Source organism: Polypterus senegalus, chromosome 9 (assembly GCF_016835505.1).
Source record: "Polypterus senegalus isolate Bchr_013 chromosome 9, ASM1683550v1, whole genome shotgun sequence".
NCBI classification, from domain to species: domain Eukaryota; kingdom Metazoa; phylum Chordata; class Cladistia; order Polypteriformes; family Polypteridae; genus Polypterus; species Polypterus senegalus.
Window position 1 is genome coordinate 74,173,554 of NC_053162.1, and position 24,863 is coordinate 74,198,416.

Below are 24,863 nucleotides of genomic sequence, written 5' to 3' on the forward strand. Positions count from 1 at the left end.
GACAATGGAATTCTGGATAATGCAAAATGTTCAGCATTTTAAACTAAATAATATATCAACTGAAAAGACTGAAATTAAACAACTCTTAAAAAGAGCAACAATCAATTTTCTGAAAACGAAGAATGAAGTAGCAGTAGTAAACAAAAATTAGCAAGAAAGTAGAAATGTGATAAAGTATTTTATATTAGCATAATTAAAACACATGATTTAAATTTAAAGTTATTTGTTGTAACTGTGGCAACATAATTCTGATGAAACTGAACCATAGTATTTTAACAACTGTTTTTTATTGTTTAACAATTTAGTATACTGAATGCTCTTTTTATAAAGACAACTTTTTAAGATAAACTGCTTTTCATAATAGGTCAGTTCCATTACCATTTATAAACTATATAGATAAGAGAGAACAACAATTTATCAGTTTTGTTTGATGATAGTGGTTATTTGTAAAGAACTGTAAAAGTGCAGTCATCGGGCAGGAACAGACATACTATAGCAGTCACCAGAGAGTGCAATAGTTACTTTCATAACATAGCCTAATGATAGGACACTGCAGATTCAGCTGTGCATCAGTAAATTTTATAGTTGTGCTGGTAACAAACATACATTATTTTATGTTTAAATGGTTTGCATTTGAATGCTGAAAATATTATTTGTCCTATCTATAAACAAACACATCACAGTCTGAAACTCTATCTTAGCACTGTGTTCAAAATTGTATAAAAGTGATTCCTTCTAACTGTTGCTAGAAAGGAAGTGAGTAAATATACAGTATAAACATTTTTTAACTATAAAAGAATGTAATGTATAACTTAAGAAGATCCATTTATTTTTGTGTGGGTGTTCAGAAAAAGAGACTTTACAGCAAATTAACAATTGGGCACCAAAACTAAACCAAGCTCATTATTGCCTGGCTTTAGTTGAACGCAAAAAGGCTCATTTTTGTATTTAAAGAATTTAAATTTAAATGTCATTTCTTATTTTAGAACAGATGAGGATTAATACATAAGCTTAAACAGACAGACAATTACTTTCATTTTTATGATGCCACTATAAACAGGAGAAATAATAAACAATGATCTACTAACATTATTACAAGCTTTGCTTACTAGACAAATGCAACAGCAGCATAAAGCGTAACTAAAATATCAACAAATGGCGTTAACATTTTGTGCAATGCTTGGGAAAAATGGAGAGACAATAAAAAGGCATTTTCTTGGTTTAAAATATTTTCATTTCAGACACTCCTGTGTTAAAGCAAGGGTTAGCACATATTTCAGTTTATCCTATCATTTAAGTTGCTTCTTAGGAATGCAGCTGTTAATTTCTGCAAAAATATTACCTAAGTAGTGAGGGTTACTAAAATACTTTTGATTCATAAAACTTTGTGAAATACCAAACTGCATTATGCTCGAGTTGGTGAATGCTGAGGGTCAATATTAGTTAGGTGCACAGGAGACCATCTTTAAATACTGAAAATGTGTACACATTTTGGCCCATTGTTAAAAGGGAAAGTGCTGCCCAAAAGTGAACTGTACAAAGATAATTTTATTCATTTATTTATTTTTTACATTTAACTGAGAGTGATGTTACAGTACATAAGTTATTTACAACTGTGCAGTAATGTGTGGCAAAATAAATTATCTAGAAGGCAGCGAGAGTACATTGGTTAACAAATATAAAAACTGTACAGAATTTACGGGATACAATTTTATTTCCTCTTAAAACTAATATTGGCTCTGTAGTGTTTCAAGTTAGTTTCTCAGAGTGAGAAAACATGAAATGCCCAAGTAAAGAAATAGACCAAAAAGAATAAACTCCATTAAAACACTATATTAATTTTCTGAAAAAGCCACTGCCTCTTAATCAAATTTTCTTCTTTGCAGGTTTATTTTACACTTGTGCCTGTAGCCAAAGTGTATCAAATACTAAGATGAAAAGTAGAGGCTTACAAAAAAACTGCATCTAGACTTTAAAACTTGCAGTTGTAATGCAAAGTTTTCTTGTTGATTTTAAAGTCTTGTATTAATTGGTTTAACTGCCTGGGTATTCACAATATATTATATTAAAGAATATATCTGAAGAAAACAATTACACATTTTTGCTATTATTTAATTAATATGACAGGGAAGTTTTTGCAGGTTTGCATATCCTTCCACTTTTTTCAGATTTATCCTCAAAACCACATATTGTTTTACTTTTTAAGCAAATTACCCAGTTACTTGCTCTAGAGTTGCTTTGATTTTCAGGGAACAAAACTGTAACAATAAATATATAAACATATACCAAACGGTATGATTAATCACACATCCATCTCATTGTTTTGTTTGAAGAGGAACATTGACTCTTGTAGGATAAAAGTGCAATTTGTGTTTTCCCAGCAAAAAATGATGCTTCCTCCTCATATAGGAATCATTAGCACTTATTAAATTTTACCATTCTTTAAAAAAAAAAAAAAAATTCCTGACTAGCCCTTTCCATACGTTCTAGTTGCAGATATTTTATTACAATGAACTTTTGAGTATCCTTGTCATGCTGGCAACAGCACAAAATCATCATTGACATCAACCATTGGCACGTAAAATGAAGGGACCTCATTGACGCAGAGTGACTTGTGTCCAGCGGGATCTAGTTCTTGTACCTTCAGTTGCCACTCCATTCTTTGAACGGCATTCAAAGCAGCTGCCTCATGCTGTTGTCTCATTAAAAGGCATGTCTATTAATGAAAAAATGTGTTAGAATATCTGAATATCAAATTTACATACATTACTATAACCATTTCCAAATTACCTCTTCCTTATTTATATATATAAAATTCTGATATCTGTTCGTCTGTCACTTGATTACTCGCAAACTAATGAGCCTAGAACCATGATATTGGACTTAATTGAAAGCTTATCACCTGATATGCTCTGGAGATTCAACAAATTTTAGGTAGCAGCAACCTGGTGGCCACTTTACTGGCGGTCAAAAATGTTTATGGTAACTAAAGCATGGTCCCTGTGAACCTTATTTTCAGAAGGCTGCTTTTACACCTCTGGGTCAATAATAATTATCATTATGATAATCCAAGGATATAGTACATATATGTTCAAAATTCATAAACAAGTTTAAGCTCTTACATTTGTAAACAACAAGTGAAGAGTTTGCTGTTGTTTATGTCCAGCCTTTTGTAGCATTTTCTTTTAGGATTGTAGGTTCATGTGCTTCACAACTTAAGTTATAATACTGTCAAATGATGTTGGATTTTAATCAAATACATTGTAAAAGTAAAGGACTACAAGCAACATAACGCAAACTGATAAAATGTCTGATAATAAAAACAGTGTTCATAACACTGAACACTACTTTTAGTTGAACAATGAATAAGCACAAAATCTTACCTTCATTCTATCATATTTGTCATCAACATCCTGAAGCCATGATATAAACTGTCGAGCATTAAAACGGTCTCTTACAGACTTATTTTCATCACCCTAAAAAATAAAGAAACAGGTAAATATTTCAAAATGCAGCTTGTAAAACTGTTCCTACTTAAAAAAAAAATTAAAAACTTACATTTTCCTAATTTGGGCATTTTAGCATGACCACACTTAATATCCAAATATAATTCTGCACAGATATGGAAATTAAAGAAATCCAATTGAAAATAGTTTCACATCATACTAACCTGATTTTCTGAAGGCATGTTGTACACCTCTGAATCAAGCAACATAGTACAGGCACTAAAGGGCACAGCTTGGTTTGCTATCGTCCTTGCTGCCCTACAATGCACTCTGAGAATTTCCTGCTCACAAGACACTATCAGTTTTTCCTAAAAAAAAAAAAAAATAAAAAAATAAAAAAAAATACTTTTCTAAAAGATAAAATATTCCATCTCTGTAATTGTGGAGTCCCTTCTAATAAGCTGTTTCATGCATGTGACGCAAAGCCTTATTTAAAGTAGAGAGTATTATCTCTGAAATGTTTGTAAAATATTAACCATGTAACAGTTTTAGAAACAATGGCTATCATCATTTTACAGTGCATAGGACAAACTGCTTCAAGTATTAAAATAACAATATTGTAGTTTTATTTCCATCACATCGTTCAAAACTAAGTTCATAATAAGAATTTTTTAATTTGTATTTTTTTTTTTACATGAGCAGGTAACTGGTAATTTTTGAGCCTTTTCCATTTATATCACAATATTGCAAAAGCTGTACATACACGGTGCAATTTCACGTTAAAGAACTAAGAAAAAAATGATGATGCTTCATGATGTAAAATTTTAAACCTAAAGTAAAAATATTAATAATGCACAACATTAAAAGGCTATGCTTGTGTTTACCCAAAAAAACTACCTTATCAGGTGCTACAAACAGCTGAACTTGAATCAATCCATTAAACACCTAGTTTCTCTAACAAAAACGAAAAATTTAGTAAAATCTGCTTCTTTTTTGTTTTCCTAATATGCATGAATATTATATATTGCAAAAGTTCAATGGAAGGAGCTGCACCATTGCTTTTGCAAAAATATCAGACTATATCTGTTCAAATAGATTAAGCATAATCTTGCAATGTACATGCATTACCCGTTCTATACTGTGCTGAAGTCGCAGTTTCCCACGTACAGCTTCTTGCTGCCTAAAAAGTTCTTTCAAAGGCTCTGACAAAGATGGAGGTGGCGCAATCTAGAAAGAAATAAAAGGATTATTGTAAGAATAGATTTGAAATATACAGGATTATTATAGTTACAAGTTGGCCTAAATACTATTTACTATTCAATAAACTCAGCAGATATCTGCTGTAAAATCAAAATGTGCTTTTTCATTAATTAAAGTTTATTACCTTGTAATTTATGATAGATTAGATGATATTGAAATTCAACCATGTATTATTGATTATTATTAGTTGAAAATTGTATTTCCAAGCATGCAGGTTTTGTAAATCTGAACCAAAGAAAACAAAAACCTTGGTGGCTGAAACTCTTTTACAATTTTTTTTTTTAAATTTGAATTGCACATCTGAATAGTGTATATATTAAATAGGGCACTGTGATAAAGCAGCTTATAAAACAAGGACAATGCGGGAAAAGCTAACAAGCTATTATTAAAACAGAATGGTGTATTAGCGCACATGCTTTCTTTTTTTTGCATCTGCATTTGAAAAAATTTGAAAATCCCAGAACACCTCTCTTCAGTGTTTTTCAAACAAATTAAATACTCTGAAAATCACATTCTAGCTATGGTGAAGAATAATCAAGTGTTAAGGATAACTAAAGCAGTCATCTACATTCCAATATGAACCCCAAAAAAAGATCAAATATTAGAAGTCCTGTCATATGTAGAGAGTACAGTAAAATTCTTAATAATTATTAGTATGAATTACCAATGATATGGTAAAAAAATCTATTCTGAGTTAAACAGGTTTACACAGTCATGCTTGAATGCTTATGAAGTCACTGCATATTTATTGATATATAACATTATAACTTGTAACCTTGCAAGAGGCTGAGAAATTAATTCAAACTTTTCTCTGGACTACCTTAGAGTGTTAGTCCAGAATGCAGCAAATCAAATCTTAACCAAAAAGAAAAAAATTGAGCATAACTCATCCATCTTAGCATTACTGCACTGATTACCTGACTAAAAATACCATTACTAGTATACAGAGGTCTAAGTAATATTGCTCCATCCTAAATTTTAAACTGTCTGTTCCACTACATTCCTTGTTTTTTTACCTTAGATCTTCTAATAGAGGCTTGCTTATTGTTCCAAGACCTAAGTATAACAGAAGTGGTGAGTCAGCCTTTTGCTGTTATGAATCAAAAATCTACTTTACAGGTATCTTGGCTTTTTCTCATTTGTATTTTAGTTCTAATTCTAATAGATTATACTTGCACAGAAATGTCATATTCATCGCAAGTTTTCAACCATTATTAACCTCTACTTTTCTCTGCTTTCTCTTCTTGCTTTAGTTACAACCATCTGACCAAAGTACTCTGCAACCACCTGTGATGTTGGAACCCACTGCACCAAATTTACTAATGAGGAACTACTTAAGTACATTTATGTTAGGTAGAATGCCCAGCGAAAGTATTTTGTCACTGGAGTGTTATTTTTTCTTTTTTCCCTGACCTCCCAGGAGATCTGACCATAATATAAGACTTAACTTTAGACTTATAAAAAAAATCAATATATAATTTGTTTTTTCTTTGATATCCTGTACAGTAGTTTGAGTTACATCCTTCTGTAAGAAAATGTCCTATAGAAATAGATGTTGTTCTTGATATATATATATATATATTTTTAAAGCAAACTGCACATTTAATCACAACTTGTCCCTTCGTAGCTGAAATTAAAAAAATTAAAAAAGTACAATTATTCACCAATTTGAGTTTTTTAAGGTATCAATCTTAAGATCTGAAATGATGTGCTGGGAAAGAGCAAACGTGAATAACTGCAAGAAAGCAGGTATGCTATTATTTCTGTAAATCTAGTATCATACCTTGAACTAAGGAAACATCAGCAGAACTGAGGATAAATGAAGCTCATCAATCTGGGCAAGGCTATGAAGAATTTCAAAAAGACTGAGATCTCGTAAATCCAATGTCAGGCACACGGTTCTGAAGTGGGAAAGTGGGTGCCTGGGTCTCCTAAAATTAACACCAGGTTCACAAGGGGAATAATAAATAAGGTAAAGAAGTGATCCTAAAATACCATACTAGAGATAGCTCTATAGGAGGATTACCAGGATGTGCGAAGCATGCCTGAAAAATGCCGGATAAAGCACTTAAAATGTTTCAATGTATAGTAGAAGAAATATCCCATGTACACATTACAGTGAGTTTTACTTGTATGTTCAACCAACACATTCATATATGATGAACTGTTGTTCATGCACTTAAAGCAATCTGAAAAGATATGGGAGATGATGTCAGTTTCTTTATGGTAAAAGTTCAATTTTGTTTTTTAAGATGATCAAATTGAAGTGCCTTAAAATTGGATAGATTTTGAAGTGTGAGTTATGTTCATTCTAAGATGTGTAAGAAATGCTGATCATTACCAATGGACACAACCAAATATACTGCCTCTTTCACAGTATGTTTTAAGCCAGAGACGGTAAATACAGACTATTTGAAAAAGTAAAAATTCATCAATATAGGTCTTCAAAGCCTTGCTACTTTATTTCTGGCTTTTCCATTTTCCATTCATACTATTATTTATGTCTTAAATGTGTCTTTTGTGATTACAGTAGATGATGTAACATTAAATAAAACCAATAATCTCATCACTTTAACATTACTGCTTACAAATGTTTTCTTCCAGATAAAAAGAGGCAGAAGGTTGTCATGGACCTTTTAAGTAACTGTTAGCAACACTGCAGCCTTTCCCGAGATTACACAATCATCAGTAAATGCTAATGACCAGAAAATTGCTGGGCCATCCTGGGATGTGAAAGAATGAACCTCAGTAAACTTAGGTAATTTCTGGCTGAATGTATTAACACTAGAATTACCAAAGCCTACGAAATAACTTGTAATTCCGGCCCACCTTAAATCCATTCACACCTCTCAGTCAGCGTCTTTTGTGTTGTAAATGTGTTGATCAGCAGAAGCAGCAAGTAGTCTGTTTCTCCCATCCCCCCACCAACACAGAAAGGGCAGGAAGTTCTCTCAGCTCAAGTCTGTTTACCTGCGTGTGAGTTGCCTGGAGTTGTATAGAGTAAATAATATATCGTTATTTGGAATACATGCACTTCATGTGTGTTACGTGTCTAGAACAATCTATGTAAACACTTTGTTAAAACAGAAACGTTTTTTATATTTTAGTAATAATTGACAAAATGTAGACCAGAAGTGTATAATGTGTGAAGCCTGAAGTCCAAATATCAAATAAACACTTTCACAAAAAGGTACAAGTATAACAAAACAAGTGCACTTTTATTCAAGAATATAACCGAAGAAAAAGAAAGCAGGTTAGGGTAGGCTGTTGATACGACAGCTTGCTTGGTGCAATGGTAAGAACTGCTGACTCCCAATCAAGACGTTGTGGGTTCGATACCAGCTGTTTCCCAAATTCACCGTTTTGAGTATTGAGCTGCTCATACTGTTAATATTATACACTAAAAACAAACATTTGATTTGTGTCTCTAACAGCCGGTTAGCTCATCCCCCCATACCCCTCCCCGCCCAATAAACCGAAGCTGTTTTCAGATACAAATGTATTATAATAAACTTGTTTTGTTATACCATCTCTTTATTTAAAAATAGTGTCAGGTCTTGTGCGTGAATGAGACCGGGACTAGTAAAACTGTGGACGTGAGTGTGCCTGGTGTGCATGACTGAGAATGATCGTGGATGTGAATTGATACTGAAGTGAATTTAGCTGCAGGTGGAAGCTCCACGCTACTGTTGTTACAATTCTGTCTTTGTCCACGGTTTCATAACATTTATGACCTTAGTCTCTGAAAGTCTTTCTTTGGTGGGGCAACTAGGATCTTTTCCTGAATGGGATCAAACACAGATGCGTAGGGTGCGACAGGAGCTTCCACCTGCAGCAAAAGTCACTTCAGTACACATGTACTACTTGTAACTTTACGCTGTAGGAAGTAAATGAATCAAGGTAAATACCATTCGATCTGACTTTTATATAAGTTCAGAGTTCAACTCTGATATAGCATGTTTTTATTTGAAAACAGCAGTGTCAGATTGGGGTGAATGTGACTGAGAGAATAAAACCAAATTAAAAAAAAATGCTAACCTTTACAAGTACCATAAATTTACACCGGCTATTACAGACTCTCTTATTCTTACTTTATAGAATAAAAACATACTCTCTTATTCTTACTATTATAGAATAAAAACGTATTATTATAGAGTAGTACAAAACATACATTTGATTTGAGTCTATAATAGCCAGTGTAAATTTATGGTACTTGTAAAGGTTAGCATTTTGTTTTTTTTTACTTAATTTTATTCTCTCAGTCACGTTCATGCTCTATATATAGATTAGAGCAGGGGTTCTCAAAGTTGGTCCTGGGGGCCCACTGTGACTTCAGGTTTTAATTCCATCTAGATTCATAATCAGTGACAACAACAGATAACACTGATCTCATTTAATAAATGCATTTTTTTCTCAATTTTTATTATATATTCATAAAAGCACAGCAGCATGATTTTTACATTTATAATATACTAGCAAAATACCCGCGATTCGCAGCGGAGAAGTAGTGTGTCAAAGAAGCAATGAAAAAGAAAAGGAAACATTTTGAAAATAACGTAACATGATTGTCAATGTAATTGTTTTGCCACTGTTGTGAGTGATGAGTGTTGCTGTCATATATATATATATATATATATATATATATATATATATATATATATATATATATATATATATATTTACACACACACACAAACATATATATATACATATCTATACATATACACATATATATACACACACATATACATACATATATATATATCTACATATATACACATACATATACATACACACATACATACACACACACACATATATATAAACATATATATACATATACATACATATCTACATATATACACACACAGCTATTTCAGATCAGTGCAATACCCTGCTTGTTAAAACGGATAACTCCGCTCTTACGTGCAAGTCTGCGTGGATATTATGAACTATCGTATTTGTTCAAGTTCTATTTAAATTTTAAATAGAAGGAATTTTTATTTAGTCGACAGAAATATCTTTGGTAGGAATGGTAAAACAGACAGGAATATTATTCCTGAATAAATCAACTCAAACCTTAAACAACTTATAATATTTTGCTCTCCATAAAAATATATCCTGTCTAAATTATACAAGTTAGAAATAAAGTAAGCGTTAAAAGAACAAACATTCAAATTTCTTTACTCTTATGTAATTTTATATAAAAATAAACTTATATTTTAAATATCCCAAAAGATTTTGCTCTCCATAAAAATATATCCTGTCAAAATTATACAAATTCAAATATGAACATGCTGCATAACAAAACCTGGAAATATAAATAAAATGTGTTCCTTTCAGCAATAACAAATCAAATCATTCAGTTGTCTTTGCTCATATGTCATTTTAGAGCTGGACGCCTGGCATCTTTTTGGCAACAAGTTCGTTTATGTTTGGTGTGAGGTTCTGTGTTGTGGAGATTCTCAGGATGGATTGCAGGTGCTCATCAGTGAGGCGACTCCTGTGTGCTGTTTTGTTAGTCTTTATCACTGAGAAGAGCTTCTCACACAGATATGTGCTACCAAACATGCACAAGGTTCGAGCCGCATGTAGACGGACTTTTTTTGTTCTTCAAAGTCACCAAAGCGCCGTGCAAACTCAGTGCGCTCAGTTTATCAGCAAAGTGCGTATTTGGGAACACCGTAGTGACGACTTGGTTTAACATTACTTGGCAACAGGGAAAGTGGGGCAAGTTGCACTGGTGCATTTGTGTCTCCCATAAAAGCAGCTTCACTTGAAATCACTTTGTGATTGTGCAGGTAAAACGTCCGCTGAAGTGTCAGATTCTTATTTAATTCTTCTGCTTTCTGTATCTTCTGCATTGCATTCAGGTTACCCTGATGTTTTGTCTCATAGTGCCGTCTTAGATTAAATTCTGTAATTACAGCCACATTAGCTCCACAAATGAGACACACGGGTTCAGTAAACATATACTCAGCCTCCCATCGGTATTTTAAAGGCTCTATTTTCAGAATCAACTTTTCTCTTCAGCATCGTGTGAGCTAGCTTCGCAATAACTTGCAGCATCATAAGCTAGACTTGATTAACGCGGTTAATGTTCGGCAAGGCAGCTGAAGCGCTGCATTATAGGATCTGTAGTTTATTGTGTTACCAGCGCTTCATATACCGGGCCATTAATAACAATAATACAGTATATAAAATGATCTCGCATGCCCCTTGAGTTTGACACATATGGACTAAATAGAACTTGAAAAGATATATTTTTCAAATGTGATCGCAATTCAGATAGAGTTGACGCACTACAGCCTGCATGCCTCAATAAGTCATCCTCCCTGCTCTTACTTTTTACCGTTCATCTAATGAATACACTGAGTATGGCTTTACCAAAACAATCATTGATGGCGAATAAAGTATCCATTATTCAGTATGTAGATCGGGTATATATATACATATATATATATACCCGCGTATCAGCGAGACGTAGTGTGTTAAAAAGCTATGAAAAGAAAAGGGAACATTTTAAAAATAACGTAACATGACTGTCAATATACAGTATTTGTTTTGTGAGTTTTACTGAGTGTTGCTGTCATCAAGGATTTGATTATCATTATTTCTTTCAATCAGGTTCGTATTTGTAGGATGTGTTGTGTTCAAGTTACATTCCGTGTTTGTCAATCGTTGTAAAGATGACAGGTTTCATTCATCGATTCGTTTCTTACTGCATCAATAAACAGCTTGTCTTCTTCTTTATCTGAGACCTGACACACTGCATGCACGGGTTTTTTACACTGTCTTCCTTTAGCGGGACATTGACTTTTTCCACCGTGTGCTTTGTTTCCACAGTAGCTGCATTTATGAATATGCTTGTATGTATCAGGCGCTTCATATTTTTTGCTGCCTTTTCAATTGTGTAATTCGTTTTTGTTCAGCTCTTTGGAACTGTTGCTTTTTGTCTGTGCACTGCGTCAGTTCACGGAGCCGCTTGGTGTACATGCATCGAAGTTTCCCAGTTGTGCTGGTGCCATGTCGTGCTATGTCCATGGCTGTATCTAACGTTACCGAAGTCCCGGCACTTAAAACTTTCTCTCGCAGTTTCGCTGAGTTTGTGCCAAACACCACCCTGACCATCTCATCTTCCTCTGCATAAGCACAGTCCTTCACCCGTGAATATTTACCCGTGGCAGTTTGCTATTGGATTGCCGCTGACGGACGGCCTTATATGGGTAGGCACTAAATTACAAACGCCAGCGGCAGCCTGTCTATGAACTTAATTTAAAAGTTTAGGTTTACATCGTGCTTTGTTTCCGAAGTAGCAGAACTCATGAATATGGTTGTATAGGTCACTCGCTCGCTTCTTATTGTTTCGCTGCCTTCTCAATTTTATAATGCATGTTTTCTTCAGCGCTTTTTGGGCCTCTTCCTGGTTTTCTACGTACTGCGTGATTACGTGGAAGGCGTGATGATGTCACACGAAACTCCGCCCCCCACGGGTTTCAAGCTCATCTCCATTACAGTAAATGGAGAAAAACAGCTTCCAGTTATGACCATTATGTGTAGAATTTCGATAAGAAACCTGCCCAACTTTTGTTAGGAACCTGTAAGGAATAACCTTACCAAATTTCAGCCTTCTACCTACACGGGAAGTTGGAGAATTAGTGATGAGTCAGTCAGTCAGTCAGTCAGTCAGTGAGTGAGTCAGTGAGGGCTTTGCCGTTTATTAGTATAGATTTAGAAATATTTCTATTTTTGTTATAGATTTAAACGCTTAACTCTCATTTGTTGAGATCATTATATTTTGCCCTATCTCTGTGCAGTTTGCTTGCTTCATGACAATTAAAAATCAGCAGAGCAGACACCCAGGCAAACAACACTGAATCATGAAAGGCTGCAACTACTTTAGCATCAGACCCACTAATTAGTAAATAATGGATTAAATAACTAGAACACATGGGAAAGTAGGATGAAAATATTGTTAAAAAGAAAAATACATGCATTATCCCCATATAACTGCTTAGTACATTTTAATATATCTATTTTTTTAACCAAACTTAGCTTTCTAATTTCTATATTATTCCCAAAACACAGAACCTGGGAAATAACAGTTAACTTAATTAGCACAGGAAACCAAATAAATACAAGCCGGTTGGAACAGAAACCTGCAGACACAGTGGGTCCCCAGGACCGACTTTGAGAATCACTGGATTAGAACAACTGTGACAAGAAAGGGACATTCAGCCCACCAACCTCAGTGAACCTATTGAAGAGTTTTAAAAATAACATTAATGTGGCATTTGCTCCTGGCCAAGTAAGTATTTAGTAACACCCCTTTTGGCAAAAATCACAGTTTGCAAACTTTTTTTTTATAGCTAGCTACCATGTTTTCCCGAAAATAAGATCTACGCCAAAAATAAGCCCTAGCATGATTTTCAGGCTGCTCTGTAATATAAGCCCTACCCCCAAAATAAGCCCTAGTCAAGGTTGTCAGATGAAGAGTAAGGCACCTAAGGCCAGGTTTACACTTCACGCTATGTGATGCGTGTGCCTGAAACATCCATTAAATTCCGAGGACACCTTGCCACAATATCTCTGAAAAGGATGTTTAATGATTACATCCATCAATTCGGGGATGGGCCCTTTCCAGCAGCATCGGCGCAAAACAGAAACAAAATCCCTGGATGGGGCTTCGGCTCATCGCAAGGTGAACACAAGCACACACACATACACTGGTGTAATTGTAGATTCACCAAATCCCCAAACCTTTATATGTCTTTGGATGAAAAACTGAGCACACTGTGGAAACCCACCAGGATAACATGTAAACTCCAAGCAGTGATCACATGGGACGTGACTCCCTGCAAGACAGCCACTGCCACCGTGCCACCCCATATGTGTAACTATTAACAGTATTCATTATTTAAACAAAGTTAATGATTTATCTGTAAAATGTAACAGACATATTTTAATGCAATTCATCATGAAAGTGATATTAAGTATAAACCTAAAAATTCTAAATGTGCAGAGAGCTGGAATATCATAAATGTAATGTGTTCTGTGGGGCAATTACTGCTGTCAGTTCAGGAGGAAGCCTCAGAAGCGTGTAGTGATTTAAGGTTTAAGATGACGTTTACGATTGTCTCCTTTAATGATAAAGTAAACTACGAGGTTAAAGTGGACATTTCGAGTTTAAAGCCGAAATTTCCAATTTAAACACAAATGGACCTTTTCACCATGCCCTGAATTTTTTTGTCTGTGGCTCAAATATGCTGTCATACATTCTGATGCTGTTGTGAAAGTGCAAAAAAATAAATAAAAAGATGGCACAGAAGATGGTATGTGAGACTTTTAAAATGTTTTGTGTCATTATGTTGGGGAATATGCGGCGCTTGAATATAAAAGCACCAAGAATCCATGTATGTCGCCATTTTGCTTCACCACATTGAACCATTCATCGAACATCGACACACGCAGGATCCTGGAGGATCCTAAAAGCGACTGGAGTAGCAAGAAATTCAGGCTGAAATTCAGGCTTTGAATTAAAGTGTCAATGGTTTAGTTTGTTTGCTGCTGAAAATGTACTTACTATTTTATACTTCAAACGCCAGTAAAGAATGTAATTTGTCCAGGAATGTCTAATAAAAACATACTTTAACGCATACTGTATGTTCTATATATACACACACAAGGGGTGATGAAAAGAACACTAGTGATGATTTTGTAAGGTTCAAAGATTAGTTTGTTCTATAAAGAAGTATATTCTATATCTTTCAGAATTTCGTCATCATACCTGTCAAAAATCACAAAATCAATTACTGAACAATATACCTAAAGAGATATACTCAATGTGTATCCGGACCAGTATCCTTTATATACAGTGGGTACGGAAAAAGTATTCAGACCCCCTTCAATTTTTCACTGTTATATTGCAGACATTTGCTAAAATCATTTAAATTAAGTTTTTTCCTCATTAATATACACACAGCACCCCATATTGACAGACAAAAAAAAGAATTTTTGAAATTGTTGCAGATTTATTAAAAAAGAAAAACTGAAATATCACATGGTCTTAAGTATTCAGACCCTTTGCTGTGACACTCGTATATTTAACTCAGGTGCTTTCCATTTCTTCTGATCATCCCTTGAGATCACCTTCATTTGAGTCCAGCTGTGTTTGATTATACTGATTGGACTTGATTAGGAAAGCCACACACCTGTCTATATAAGACCTCACATCTCACAATGCATGTCAGAGCAAATGAGAATCATGAGGAAGAGCTCAGAGACAGAATTGTGGCAAGGCACAGATCTGGCCAAGGTTACAAAAAAATTTCTTCTGCACTTAAGATTCCCAAGAGCACAGTGGCCTCCATAATCCTTAAATGGAAGACGTTTGGGACGACCAGAACCCTTCCTAGAGCTGAGCTACCGGGGGAGAAGAGCCTTGGTGAGAGAGGTAAAGAAGAACCCAAAGATCACTTTGGCTGAGCTCCAGAGATGCAGTCAGGAGATGGGAGAAAGTTGTAGAAAGACAACCATCACTGCAGCCCTCCACCAGTCAGGGCTTTATGGCAGAGTGGCCTGTCAGAAGCCTCTCCTCAGTGCAAGACACATGACAGCCCGCATAGAGTTTGCTAAAAGACACCTGAAGGACTCTGAGATGGTGAGAAATAAGATTCTCTGGTCTGATGAGACCAAGATAGAACTTTTTGGCCTTAATTCTAGGCAGTATGTGTGGCGACAGCCAGGCACTGCTCATCACTTGTCCAATACAGTCCCCACAGTGAAGCATGGCGGTGGCAGCATCATGCTGTGGGGGTGTTTTTCAGCTGCAGGGACAGGACTACTGGTTGCAATTGAGGGAAAGATGAATGCGGCCAAGTACAGGGATATCCTGGACAAAAACCTTCTCCAGAGTGCTAAGGACCTCAGACTGGGCCGAAGATTTACCTTCCAACAAGACAATGACCCTAAGCACACAGCTAAAATAACGAAGGAGTGGCTTCACAACAACTCTGTGACTGTTCTTGAATGGCCCAGCCAGAGCCCTGACTTAAACCCAATTGAGCATCTCTGGAGAGACCTAAAAATGGCTGTCCACCAACGTTTACCATCCAACCTGACAGAACTGGAGAGGATCTGCAAGGAGGAATGGCAGAGGATCTCCAAATCCAGGTGTGAAAAACTTGTTGCATCTTTCCCATGAAGACTCATGGCTGTATTAGCTCAAAAGGGTGCTTCTACTAAATACTGAGCAAAGGGTCTGAATACTTAGGACCATGTGATATTTCAGTTTTTCTTTTTTAATAAATCTGCAACAATTTCAAAAATTCTTTTTTTTGTCTGTCAATATGGGGTGCTGTGTGTACATTAATGAGGGAAAAAAATTATTTAAATGATTTTAGCAAATGGCTATAATATAACAAAGAGTGAAAAATTGAAGGGGGTCTGAATACTTTCCGTACCCACTGTAGCTCAGTCAAGAGATAGGTTGCAAACTTTCATCATGGCAAGACAACACTCACAAATAAACTAAGATCTCAGTAAGCTCTACCATCAACGAGAGGAAAATGTTGCCATTATAGAGGAAACTGAAATGAGGGATCAGTGTGAGAGAGATATAAGAATCTACAGGAATGAGTTATGAGTGTGCTGAATCAATTTCTTTTAGCTAATTAAAAATTAGCATGGTCCACACACCTAGGAAGTCTAGAATGTGGATTACTTAAATAAAGAATTAAATTACTGAATCCAATGTTTTTGAACTAATAAATTAAGAATGGGAAACTTTTAAAATGAAGTTCATAAAAGGGGTAATATAGATACATCACTGTGACCCAGAGCACAAAAAATAGTTGAAAACAATGAAAGCAGTGCTTCTCCAACACCAAAGAAATTCAAGCTTGAAGCTACAGCGAGCAAGATAATATGCACAATTTTGATGATGTTAAAGCTGTAGTCCAAACTGATGATATGCCTAAAAAGTCCCACATACATATTACAGTTATTTGCGTTGCTGTTTGTAGCAATCAGTTAGGGAGAAGCACAGAGGAGAATTGTTGACCATTCCCCTTCTATGTCATAGCATCTCACCCACTAAGACTGCAAGGTTGCAAAGTACTCTCTGAAACTGTGGACCCCACTTAACTCTCACCTGTTCTTCAATCTTTACAACTACGTCTGCAGAATGTGCTATGCCAGTAATGAGACTAACAACTCAGCTAGAGAATAGTGGACACATAAGCAAGACAATTGCTTTAAAATTAAAAGTGCCATAGAGGAGCTTAGTGAATGTTACAAGAGAATAAGTGTAAAAGGCTTAATGACTTGGGTTATCACTGCTGCAAATGCTAACAAAATTACCTTTACAAATATATTGTACGTTTCACTTCCAATGTCATACCTTTCCTGTTCAGTTCAAAAGACATGCAAAATATTTCACAAGTATAATTAATGTTAAATTACTACAGCCTTTGCATTCACTTTTAAATATAACTAGGTGAAAACAGAATTCAAGGCTGGTAAAAATTAATGAAAATTTATGACAGAAATCATACACATTTATAAAAACAACCAGTAAAAATAATTTCCCTGAAACAATATCACACGTCTCTTTTTTTGAAGCGTTATGTCTACTAAAGTATTTACAGTACTCTTAATGTAGTAACTGCAAAAATGTATAATAAATGGGTTTTAAATATGTTTCCACAGTGTAACTTTTAAACTCAGCTTAAGCCTCTGACGAGGTGTTAAAATGCTTTGCAATGAAAATTAATGATTAATAAATAGAACACACCACTGGAATATGGAGCTTGCTGAGAGGTTTCCCATCCAATAAGTAAGATCCCGTATAAGTGACATATTCAGCATAACACTGCGGTGCCTGTGGAGTTATGTAGCAAAGTATCTTTCTTTTCTCCTCTATCTTCTTGCGGATCTGAAGATACTCAAAGTAGGGGTTTGAACGGTCGCTGTGATAGGGCTCAATATCATCCAACTTAATTGCGTTAACAATGGCTGCCAGTGTTTGCTGGATCATTTCACGAGTTTGCTGCATAGTGGTGTTAACCAAATGGCTCTGGACTTGCTGTTGCTGGTTTGACTTGGGAAACTTTCTTTTACGTGGATGCTGTGTCTGAGAGTCTTCCTCTTCTACTGTTCGTCCTTTGGTCTTTCCAGGTGGTAATATATTAGAGGAAAGCGTACAGGAAGATGAGTTGGTATTCATGACCAATTCCTTCTCCTTATCAGAAGCAGCATTAACCTGAGCAGCAGAAGTAACCAAGGGGGAACTGCTGTTTTGCTTGCTCTGGTTGGCTAGCATCTGAGCACGGTTTCTAGTCATTCTCTGTGGAATCTCTTCCACTTTTGATGGTTTGGGTGTTTCTGTAATAGTAGGCATTGTGGTCTTTATTAGATGCTCATTAATATCTGTAACCTTGACAGGGCTCTGTTGCATTATATCAGGCTGGCCAATGTTTGTTTGAACTACATCAAGTGAAGTTGTATTGTGAGTTTCTGTATTAATTAAAGATGGATTACTTTCAGGATCACAGCATGAAGGAGATGTCACTATTAAAGATTTCTCTTCTGAATGAGCTGAAATGATACTTTCTTCTTGAGTATTAGTTCTAATATTTTCAGTTTGAACTTTATGTACCACTCCTTCATCTTCATTTCCTTTCATTTTTAAAGATGAATCTATTAGAGGAACATTAACATCAGAACAATTTTCTACTGTGACTTTGTCAGGCTCTGCCTCCAGCAACTTGGTTTCGCACTCTTGAGACAGTGGTACTTGCGGTACTGGATCAAGGAGTGGAGCAATTGTTAAAGAAGATGGGTTTTCACATGTATCAGATAATCGAATTTCCATCAGATCTGAATTATCTTCATCTTCATGGGCTATGTGAGAACACTGTGAATGAGGAAGAAGCTTGAATTCTGGTAGCTCAGAATCTACAATATCTGGTTCCTGAATTTCCTTATCTTGCAGTGGCAACTCTGGAAGTGAGAATGGTCCAAGATCAAGATCATCAACTGTATTTGAAAAGGGATCTGTCCACACAACTGGATCTACTTGGTTCTCCGTAGACACCATAGGACTTTCTTCCATAAAAGTAGTAGATAGATTCCCAGACTGGGGGTCTGATGGTAAGCAAACAGCATCATGTGCCCTCTCACCATCTTCTTTACAGTCAGTAAAGAAGGAATCCAGCCTGCTTGGAGAAGGAATAAAACTTGCATCAGCTAAAGCAGTAGTTTCTGGTGACTGCAAATGATCATCGGCTTCTTGAAGGACAACTTTAAGTCCTTCAAGATGAGATTCAGCAACTGGTGTAGGATAGGACACAGGAGAGACAGGATATGATGCAGAGGTAGACCGACTGTCAGGTAAAGCTGCTGGAAGATGATGCTGCATACTATCATCTGAGAGTGAAGAGAAAGAGTTAATTTTAGCAGAGGGAGATGGCTCAATAAATGTCCTATGAGGTGATTTTAACAGTAATTCTGATCCAATTGTCCAGTTGACAGAGTTATTTGAACAACTTTCAACTAAATGCTCTTGAGGTGGAGGAGGAAGAGACTGAGACAATGGAATGTCAGCATTTCTTCTGCATGGTGATTCATTTTTAATAGATTCTGATATGCAGGTGGTAAAAACAGGGTTTACATCAACAACTTCTTCTTCCTCATCATCCTCCTCCACTTGAGGTTCTTTATTTTCCTTTTCTTCGTTTTCTTCTTCTGCAACAGTTGTTAAGAAGTTGCTACTGTTGACGTCATCTGAATTTAATACAACAGATTCACCTGATGCTGCCAACTGTTGCTGATGCTCAGAGAGTTCATCATCTAAAGATGCAACAATAGTAGGAACTGGGGTAAGAGGGGATACTATACTAAGGCCAGGTTCATGAGCTTCTTGTCTAGATAAAGGACTTGATGGTTTTGTTAGGTAAGTATTAAGTGCATTTTCAGACAAACTTTCTATATCTGGACTTGTATTGGCATTTAAGGCACCATCAAGTATAGGCTGAACAGGTTCAAGCTTTGGAGAAACCATTTCATAATTTGGAGAAAAACAAGGTGGAGATAGGCAGTCAAATTTGTCCAAGGATGAAGGAGCCACTGAAGAGGAAATTTTCTCTTCTGGAAGCTGTGGAACTGGATTGTCAAATTCTGCCGAGGCTGGCACACTTTGCTGTCGCAACAATTTATCAGGATCAATTTTAAATTCCTCTTCAGAAGCTCTTCTAAAATCAACAGAAACTGATCGATAAAGGTTTGGTGTTGGAAGGTTTTTAGTAGGTGTTACTGAAGGAACTTCTTGAAGATTGCTGGAGACATTAGAGTATCTATCAAAAAATGATGGAGAGCATGCATTCATTGATAAAGTCATTGCAGTTGAGTTCTGCGAATCAATGCCATCAAACATGAGATCAGCATAGTCCTCAGCACTACATGAAGGTGTACGTGGTGTTTGCATCACTTCTTCAAAGCTAGGGCAGGAAATTACAGATGCTGGAGTTGGAACTCCTGTGGGCCGGTTTTGATCAGACCTTGGAGAAGCTGGTAGATTCTCTTTCACTGAAGGGCCTGCCACCCAGTCCTTTGAATCTTGGCTATATGGCAGTGACTTCCTTTCTGGGGACATCATCTGTGTTGGAAGTCCTAGTTCTTTAGGTTTCTTTTCTCTAAGCACCGTTTCTATTGAACTGGATTTTTTGGAACTCAAATCAAGACTTCTCTTACGCAAGTCTTCACTTTTTGTTTTGTCCTTTAGTTTAGGATCACCTGACCTATGCCTCATTTTTTCTATTTGCTTCATCCTTTCTTTATGTCGTTTATGTTTTTCCTCAATTTCCTGGTCTTTCTGACTTAGCATTCTTTCAAAACTGGTCATCATAAGATCACCGTCAACCAAAAGTTTTTCTCTTGGCCGATTTTCTTTTTTAGGTACTTCTCGGGCCTGAGGAACTTTGTCATTATCTTCTTTAACTTTTGCCTTTATTGAATCCACTTTGCTTTCTTTTTCCATGTTTTCTTTACTCCGCTCCTTAAGTTTTGAATCATATTTGGGTATCTCATCTTTACTCTTGTCCTTTAAGCAGCTGCCCAGTGGAACATCTTTTAGTCCTTGTTTCTGATCCTCTTTTAAGTGTTTGGATGATCCAAAATTATCTGTATGTTTATATTTCTCTTCTTTTACTTTGTCCTTATGTTTGTCTTTCTTTTTTTTCTCTTTATTTTTTTCACTAGGACCTGTATAACCTGAATTCTTTTCTTTATCAGACTTTTTAAACATTTCTTTATCAAACTCTATAGCTTTATCCACGTCATCTTCTGGTTCTGCTTTGCCTCCATAAGGTAAATTGTAAGTATCAGCTTCCAAAGGCATGGGCTCTTTCTCAAAGGGCAGACTCTCTCTCCTTCCATACAGATCTCTTATTTCATCTGATTTTTCTCGTTTTTCCACTTTTTCTTTCTTTATTTTGTCCTTGTCTTTATCATGACTTTTTTTGGAAGAGGAAGATGAATGTCTGTGTCTTTCCTTCTCCTTAAGCTTATCCTGAAGGAATGAAATGGGTAACATGTCTCTTTTCTCCTCAGAGAGATCAGAAAGACTGATGCTGGATGAATCATATAAACTGCTGAGTACCTGTTCATGGCCTCGTTCTGTGAAACTGTCAGAGGATATTTCACTGATTTTGTCATTAGAATCATCTTTATAGTCATTTAGTGCTTCTTCTTCCAGCTTCTCAAGTGGAGACTTTTCTGTTTCCATAGATCCTTTAGGGATTTTCCTGTCTTTTATATGATCCTTCTCTTGTTTATCTTTGTGCTTGTTTTTTGACTTTTCTTCACCTGGATGTCTCTTCTCTACAAATTTTGGCTTATTTTTTTTCTCTTGATTGGAATCTGTTGACATCCTTTCTTTACGCTCTTTATGTTTGCCTTCACTATCTTTATCCTTTTTCTCTTTGTGCTTTTCCAAAATCACCCTTTTCTCCTTTACATTATCAAAAGATACTTTGTCTTTTCGTTTTTCTTTCACTTTTTCAGATGAATGTTGCTTACCATCTAATGAATATTTTCTATGTTTGTCCGTCTGGAATATTTCAGCTTCATCTCTATCTGAAACATTCTCTGTCCTTGGGTCAGAACCTATTGAGTCATTAAATTTTAAAATCCCAACATTATACTCTTCTTCCTCACCTTCACTTTCATCTGTAAAGAGATCATCAATTTTATACCAGTTTGATAATTCAGATCTTTTATCTATAATGTCTTTTTCTCTGTCTGCATGTTTGTCTTGTGAAGATTTTTCTTTTTTGTCTTTGTTTTGGTCCAAAGAGGTCTTTCTGTCCTTCAAATGACAGTCCTTGTGTTTTTCTTTAAACGTATCCTTTTTGTCTTTTGAACCTCTATCAACATCTTTTTCCTTTGTTAGTTTTTCAAAACCAAATTTTTCTACTTTGTCTTTTTCAAATTCTAAAAAAGCCTTCTCTTTAGGCTTTTCTTTGTGCTTGTCCATTTTTAATTTTTCCCTTTTTTCTTTCTCAAGCGCTTCTAATTTCTTGTCTTTTCCAGAGTGGTGCCTCTCTCTAGAGTCAAACAATTTGCCTAAAAAATCATTTTCTGGTTTGTCTTTGAAGAAACCTTCACTCCCAATGTCATCTTTCTGAGACTCGTCCTGTTTTATTTTAGAGTCTTTTTTCTCTTTTGGGAATTCATGAGAGTCTTTTCTTTCCCTGCTATTATCAATTTGATCCTTTTCCTTCTTGTCTTTAATGCTCTCTGAAGAATCCTTTCTCTTCTTCTCATTTGGAGGGTAAGTGGAGCTTAACCTCTGCTTATCTGTTGAGTCTTTCTTTTTTTCCACACTTTTTTCTAAGAGCTCCTTATCTTTCTTTTTAATAGCCTCCTTTTCATTTCGTTTGTCCCCATGATCCTTTTTATCTTTTACTTTTTCTTTTTTTCTATCTTTACTTTCATCTTTCAGAATGAGCTTGACTGCGCTGTTAGTTTTATAGTCCTTTACTGGGGTATCCCAGCTATCATCCTCATAGTGAGAAGAGCTCGAAGACAGATCAGAAAGCCATTGATCTTGAGGATCATCGGATGAACTTAGTTTGGTGTCTTCATTTTCCAAATAATTGTCTTTAATGTCATAATCATCATAATCAGGCTCTTCTTTAAAACCCTTATCCTTTTTGTTTTTTTCTTTCTCATCTTTTGATGTTCTTTCTTTTTCAGATTTGAAATACTTTTCATCTTTTTGTTCAGTTTTCTTTTCTGTTTTGGAAAACTTGTCTTTTAATTTCTTTTTCTTATCCTCTTTATACATTTTTTTATTCTCCTCTTTAGGCTTTTCTTTATCCTTATTGTTTTTATCTTTATCTACTCTAAAGCCCTTCTCTCTTTCCTCTTTAGAAGGTCTTTCCTTTGATGTTTCTTTTTGCTTCTTGGAGGATTTATCATCTTTAGCCAATTTAGCTAAATCTTTATTAGATAAAGTCCATTCTTTGTCCTCCAGTTTGGCTTTCAAAGTTTTGTCTTCTTTTTTAAAATGCTCTTTATCGTGCTTTGATCCCTTGATTTTGCTTTCCATGGTGGTCTCTGTCTCAACAATTAAAGATTTTTGCCTTGTGTCATCATAATCAAAAGAAAAACTTTTCACAAACTTTTCTTTCATATCCTGGTTAAGGACAAGACTTGGGACCTTTTCTTTATTTTTATGTTTATGTTTTACTTTATGTTTCTTTATTATCTTTCCTTCCTTATCTATTTTGGGGACGGCACATTCTGAGTTACAATTCTTAAAAAATTCTGTTGAACTTTTTCGCTCTGACATGCTATTGTATGCATTTTTTTTCTTAAATTCCTGCTTCTTTTTAACCTGTTTAACTGACTCAAGACTTGAGGTCTCTGATGAATAATCCGACTCACTTGTAAGTTGAGTTCTAACAGAATCTGAAAGGGAACTGACATCTGACCACGCAGGGGAGGAGATTGTTTTCCACCCATCAGTTCTCCACTGCTTTGGATGTTGTTCTGCTAAAGATGGCATATGCTTTTGAGATGCTAGGCTCCCATGAGAGGAAGAAGAAGAAGAAGCAGAAAGTGAACTAAACATAGATGATTCTTTCATGCTCAAATTAGATGAGTCCTTAGCACAACCAGAGCTTTGAACCGAACCCTTGTCATCCTCACTTTCTAAATCCTCACTCTCTGATTCAGATGTGCAAAATTTATCATTCAGCTTCCCAAATCTCACTTCTTTGTTGCTAGTACCACTATTTTTTATTTCTTTTTTCCTTTTCTTTTTAACTTTGCTCTTTTCTTTACGCTGTTTGGTAGTCACTAAAGATGACTCCCGGCTCTTGGAATTAGATGCCACTGATGGCTGCCTTGCAGAGGATGTAGGAGAAAAACACAAAGTTCTGTCATCATCATCTGAACTGTTAGAGTCTGATAAGATCCGTCTAGCTGTCTTCTTTGGTGTGAGTGAGCTTTTGGAGTATGTTTTTACTTCCATTTTCTGGATAGAAATGAAGCTGTTGGCTTTACTAGTTGTATCTTTCCGGAAGTCTTTCTTGAGAAGATGCTTATCATCAACAGGTGGTATCCTTTCTTCTTCATCATCCTCATCAAACTCATATTCATCTTTTACTGGTGTTGCTGTTGATTTTGGGGGATCCTGATTCATCCCTTTCAATTTTATTTTCTCAAATTCAGAGTCTGTATTATTGCCATCAACAGAACTAGAGGGAGCAAAAGAGGGTGCATCTTCCTCTTCTGAAGACTCTGTGTGTATATATATAAAAAAAAAGTTTAAATATCTGTTTATATATAAAATTTAAGAAAATGCAGAAATTATTTTAATGTTTAAATGTAAAATATTTAAAAATTTGTTTTTACAGTAGAAATTAAAGAGAAGCGATTGCTGTAATATAATAAACTTTCCAATAGTAACCTATAATACAGTCAATCCTCAACATTTGCATTTTTAACTTTTGTGATGCAAACAATTCACATGATTTTATTTGTAATCTCTTTATTACTTTGAGTTAGCAACTTCACACAGATGTGCGATCCACATCTATGCACATGGAAACAAAAAAAAAAAAGAGGCATGATACCTGCAAGTTTGGGGAG

The 24,863-nt window shown here is 35.5% G+C and overlaps 1 protein-coding gene across 3 annotated transcripts in view; it reads right to left on the bottom strand.

Annotated features, from left to right (window-relative positions):
* Positions 1 to 334: 334 nt before the first annotated feature.
* Positions 335 to 24,863, bottom strand: part of ankrd11 (ankyrin repeat domain 11) — a 402,782-nt gene continuing 378,253 nt past the window's right edge. For all 3 annotated transcript variants that reach the window (XM_039763291.1, XM_039763292.1, XM_039763294.1), the window contains 5 exons: positions 17,500 to 24,512; positions 4,575 to 4,673; positions 3,671 to 3,814; positions 3,384 to 3,476; positions 335 to 2,716 (listed from right to left, as the gene is read on the bottom strand). In XM_039763291.1, coding sequence (XP_039619225.1) covers positions 2,531 to 2,716; positions 3,384 to 3,476; positions 3,671 to 3,814; positions 4,575 to 4,673; positions 17,500 to 24,512 — 7,535 coding nt within the window. In that variant the 3' untranslated portion in view covers positions 335 to 2,530. The remainder of the gene's footprint in view (positions 2,717 to 3,383; positions 3,477 to 3,670; positions 3,815 to 4,574; positions 4,674 to 17,499; positions 24,513 to 24,863) is intronic.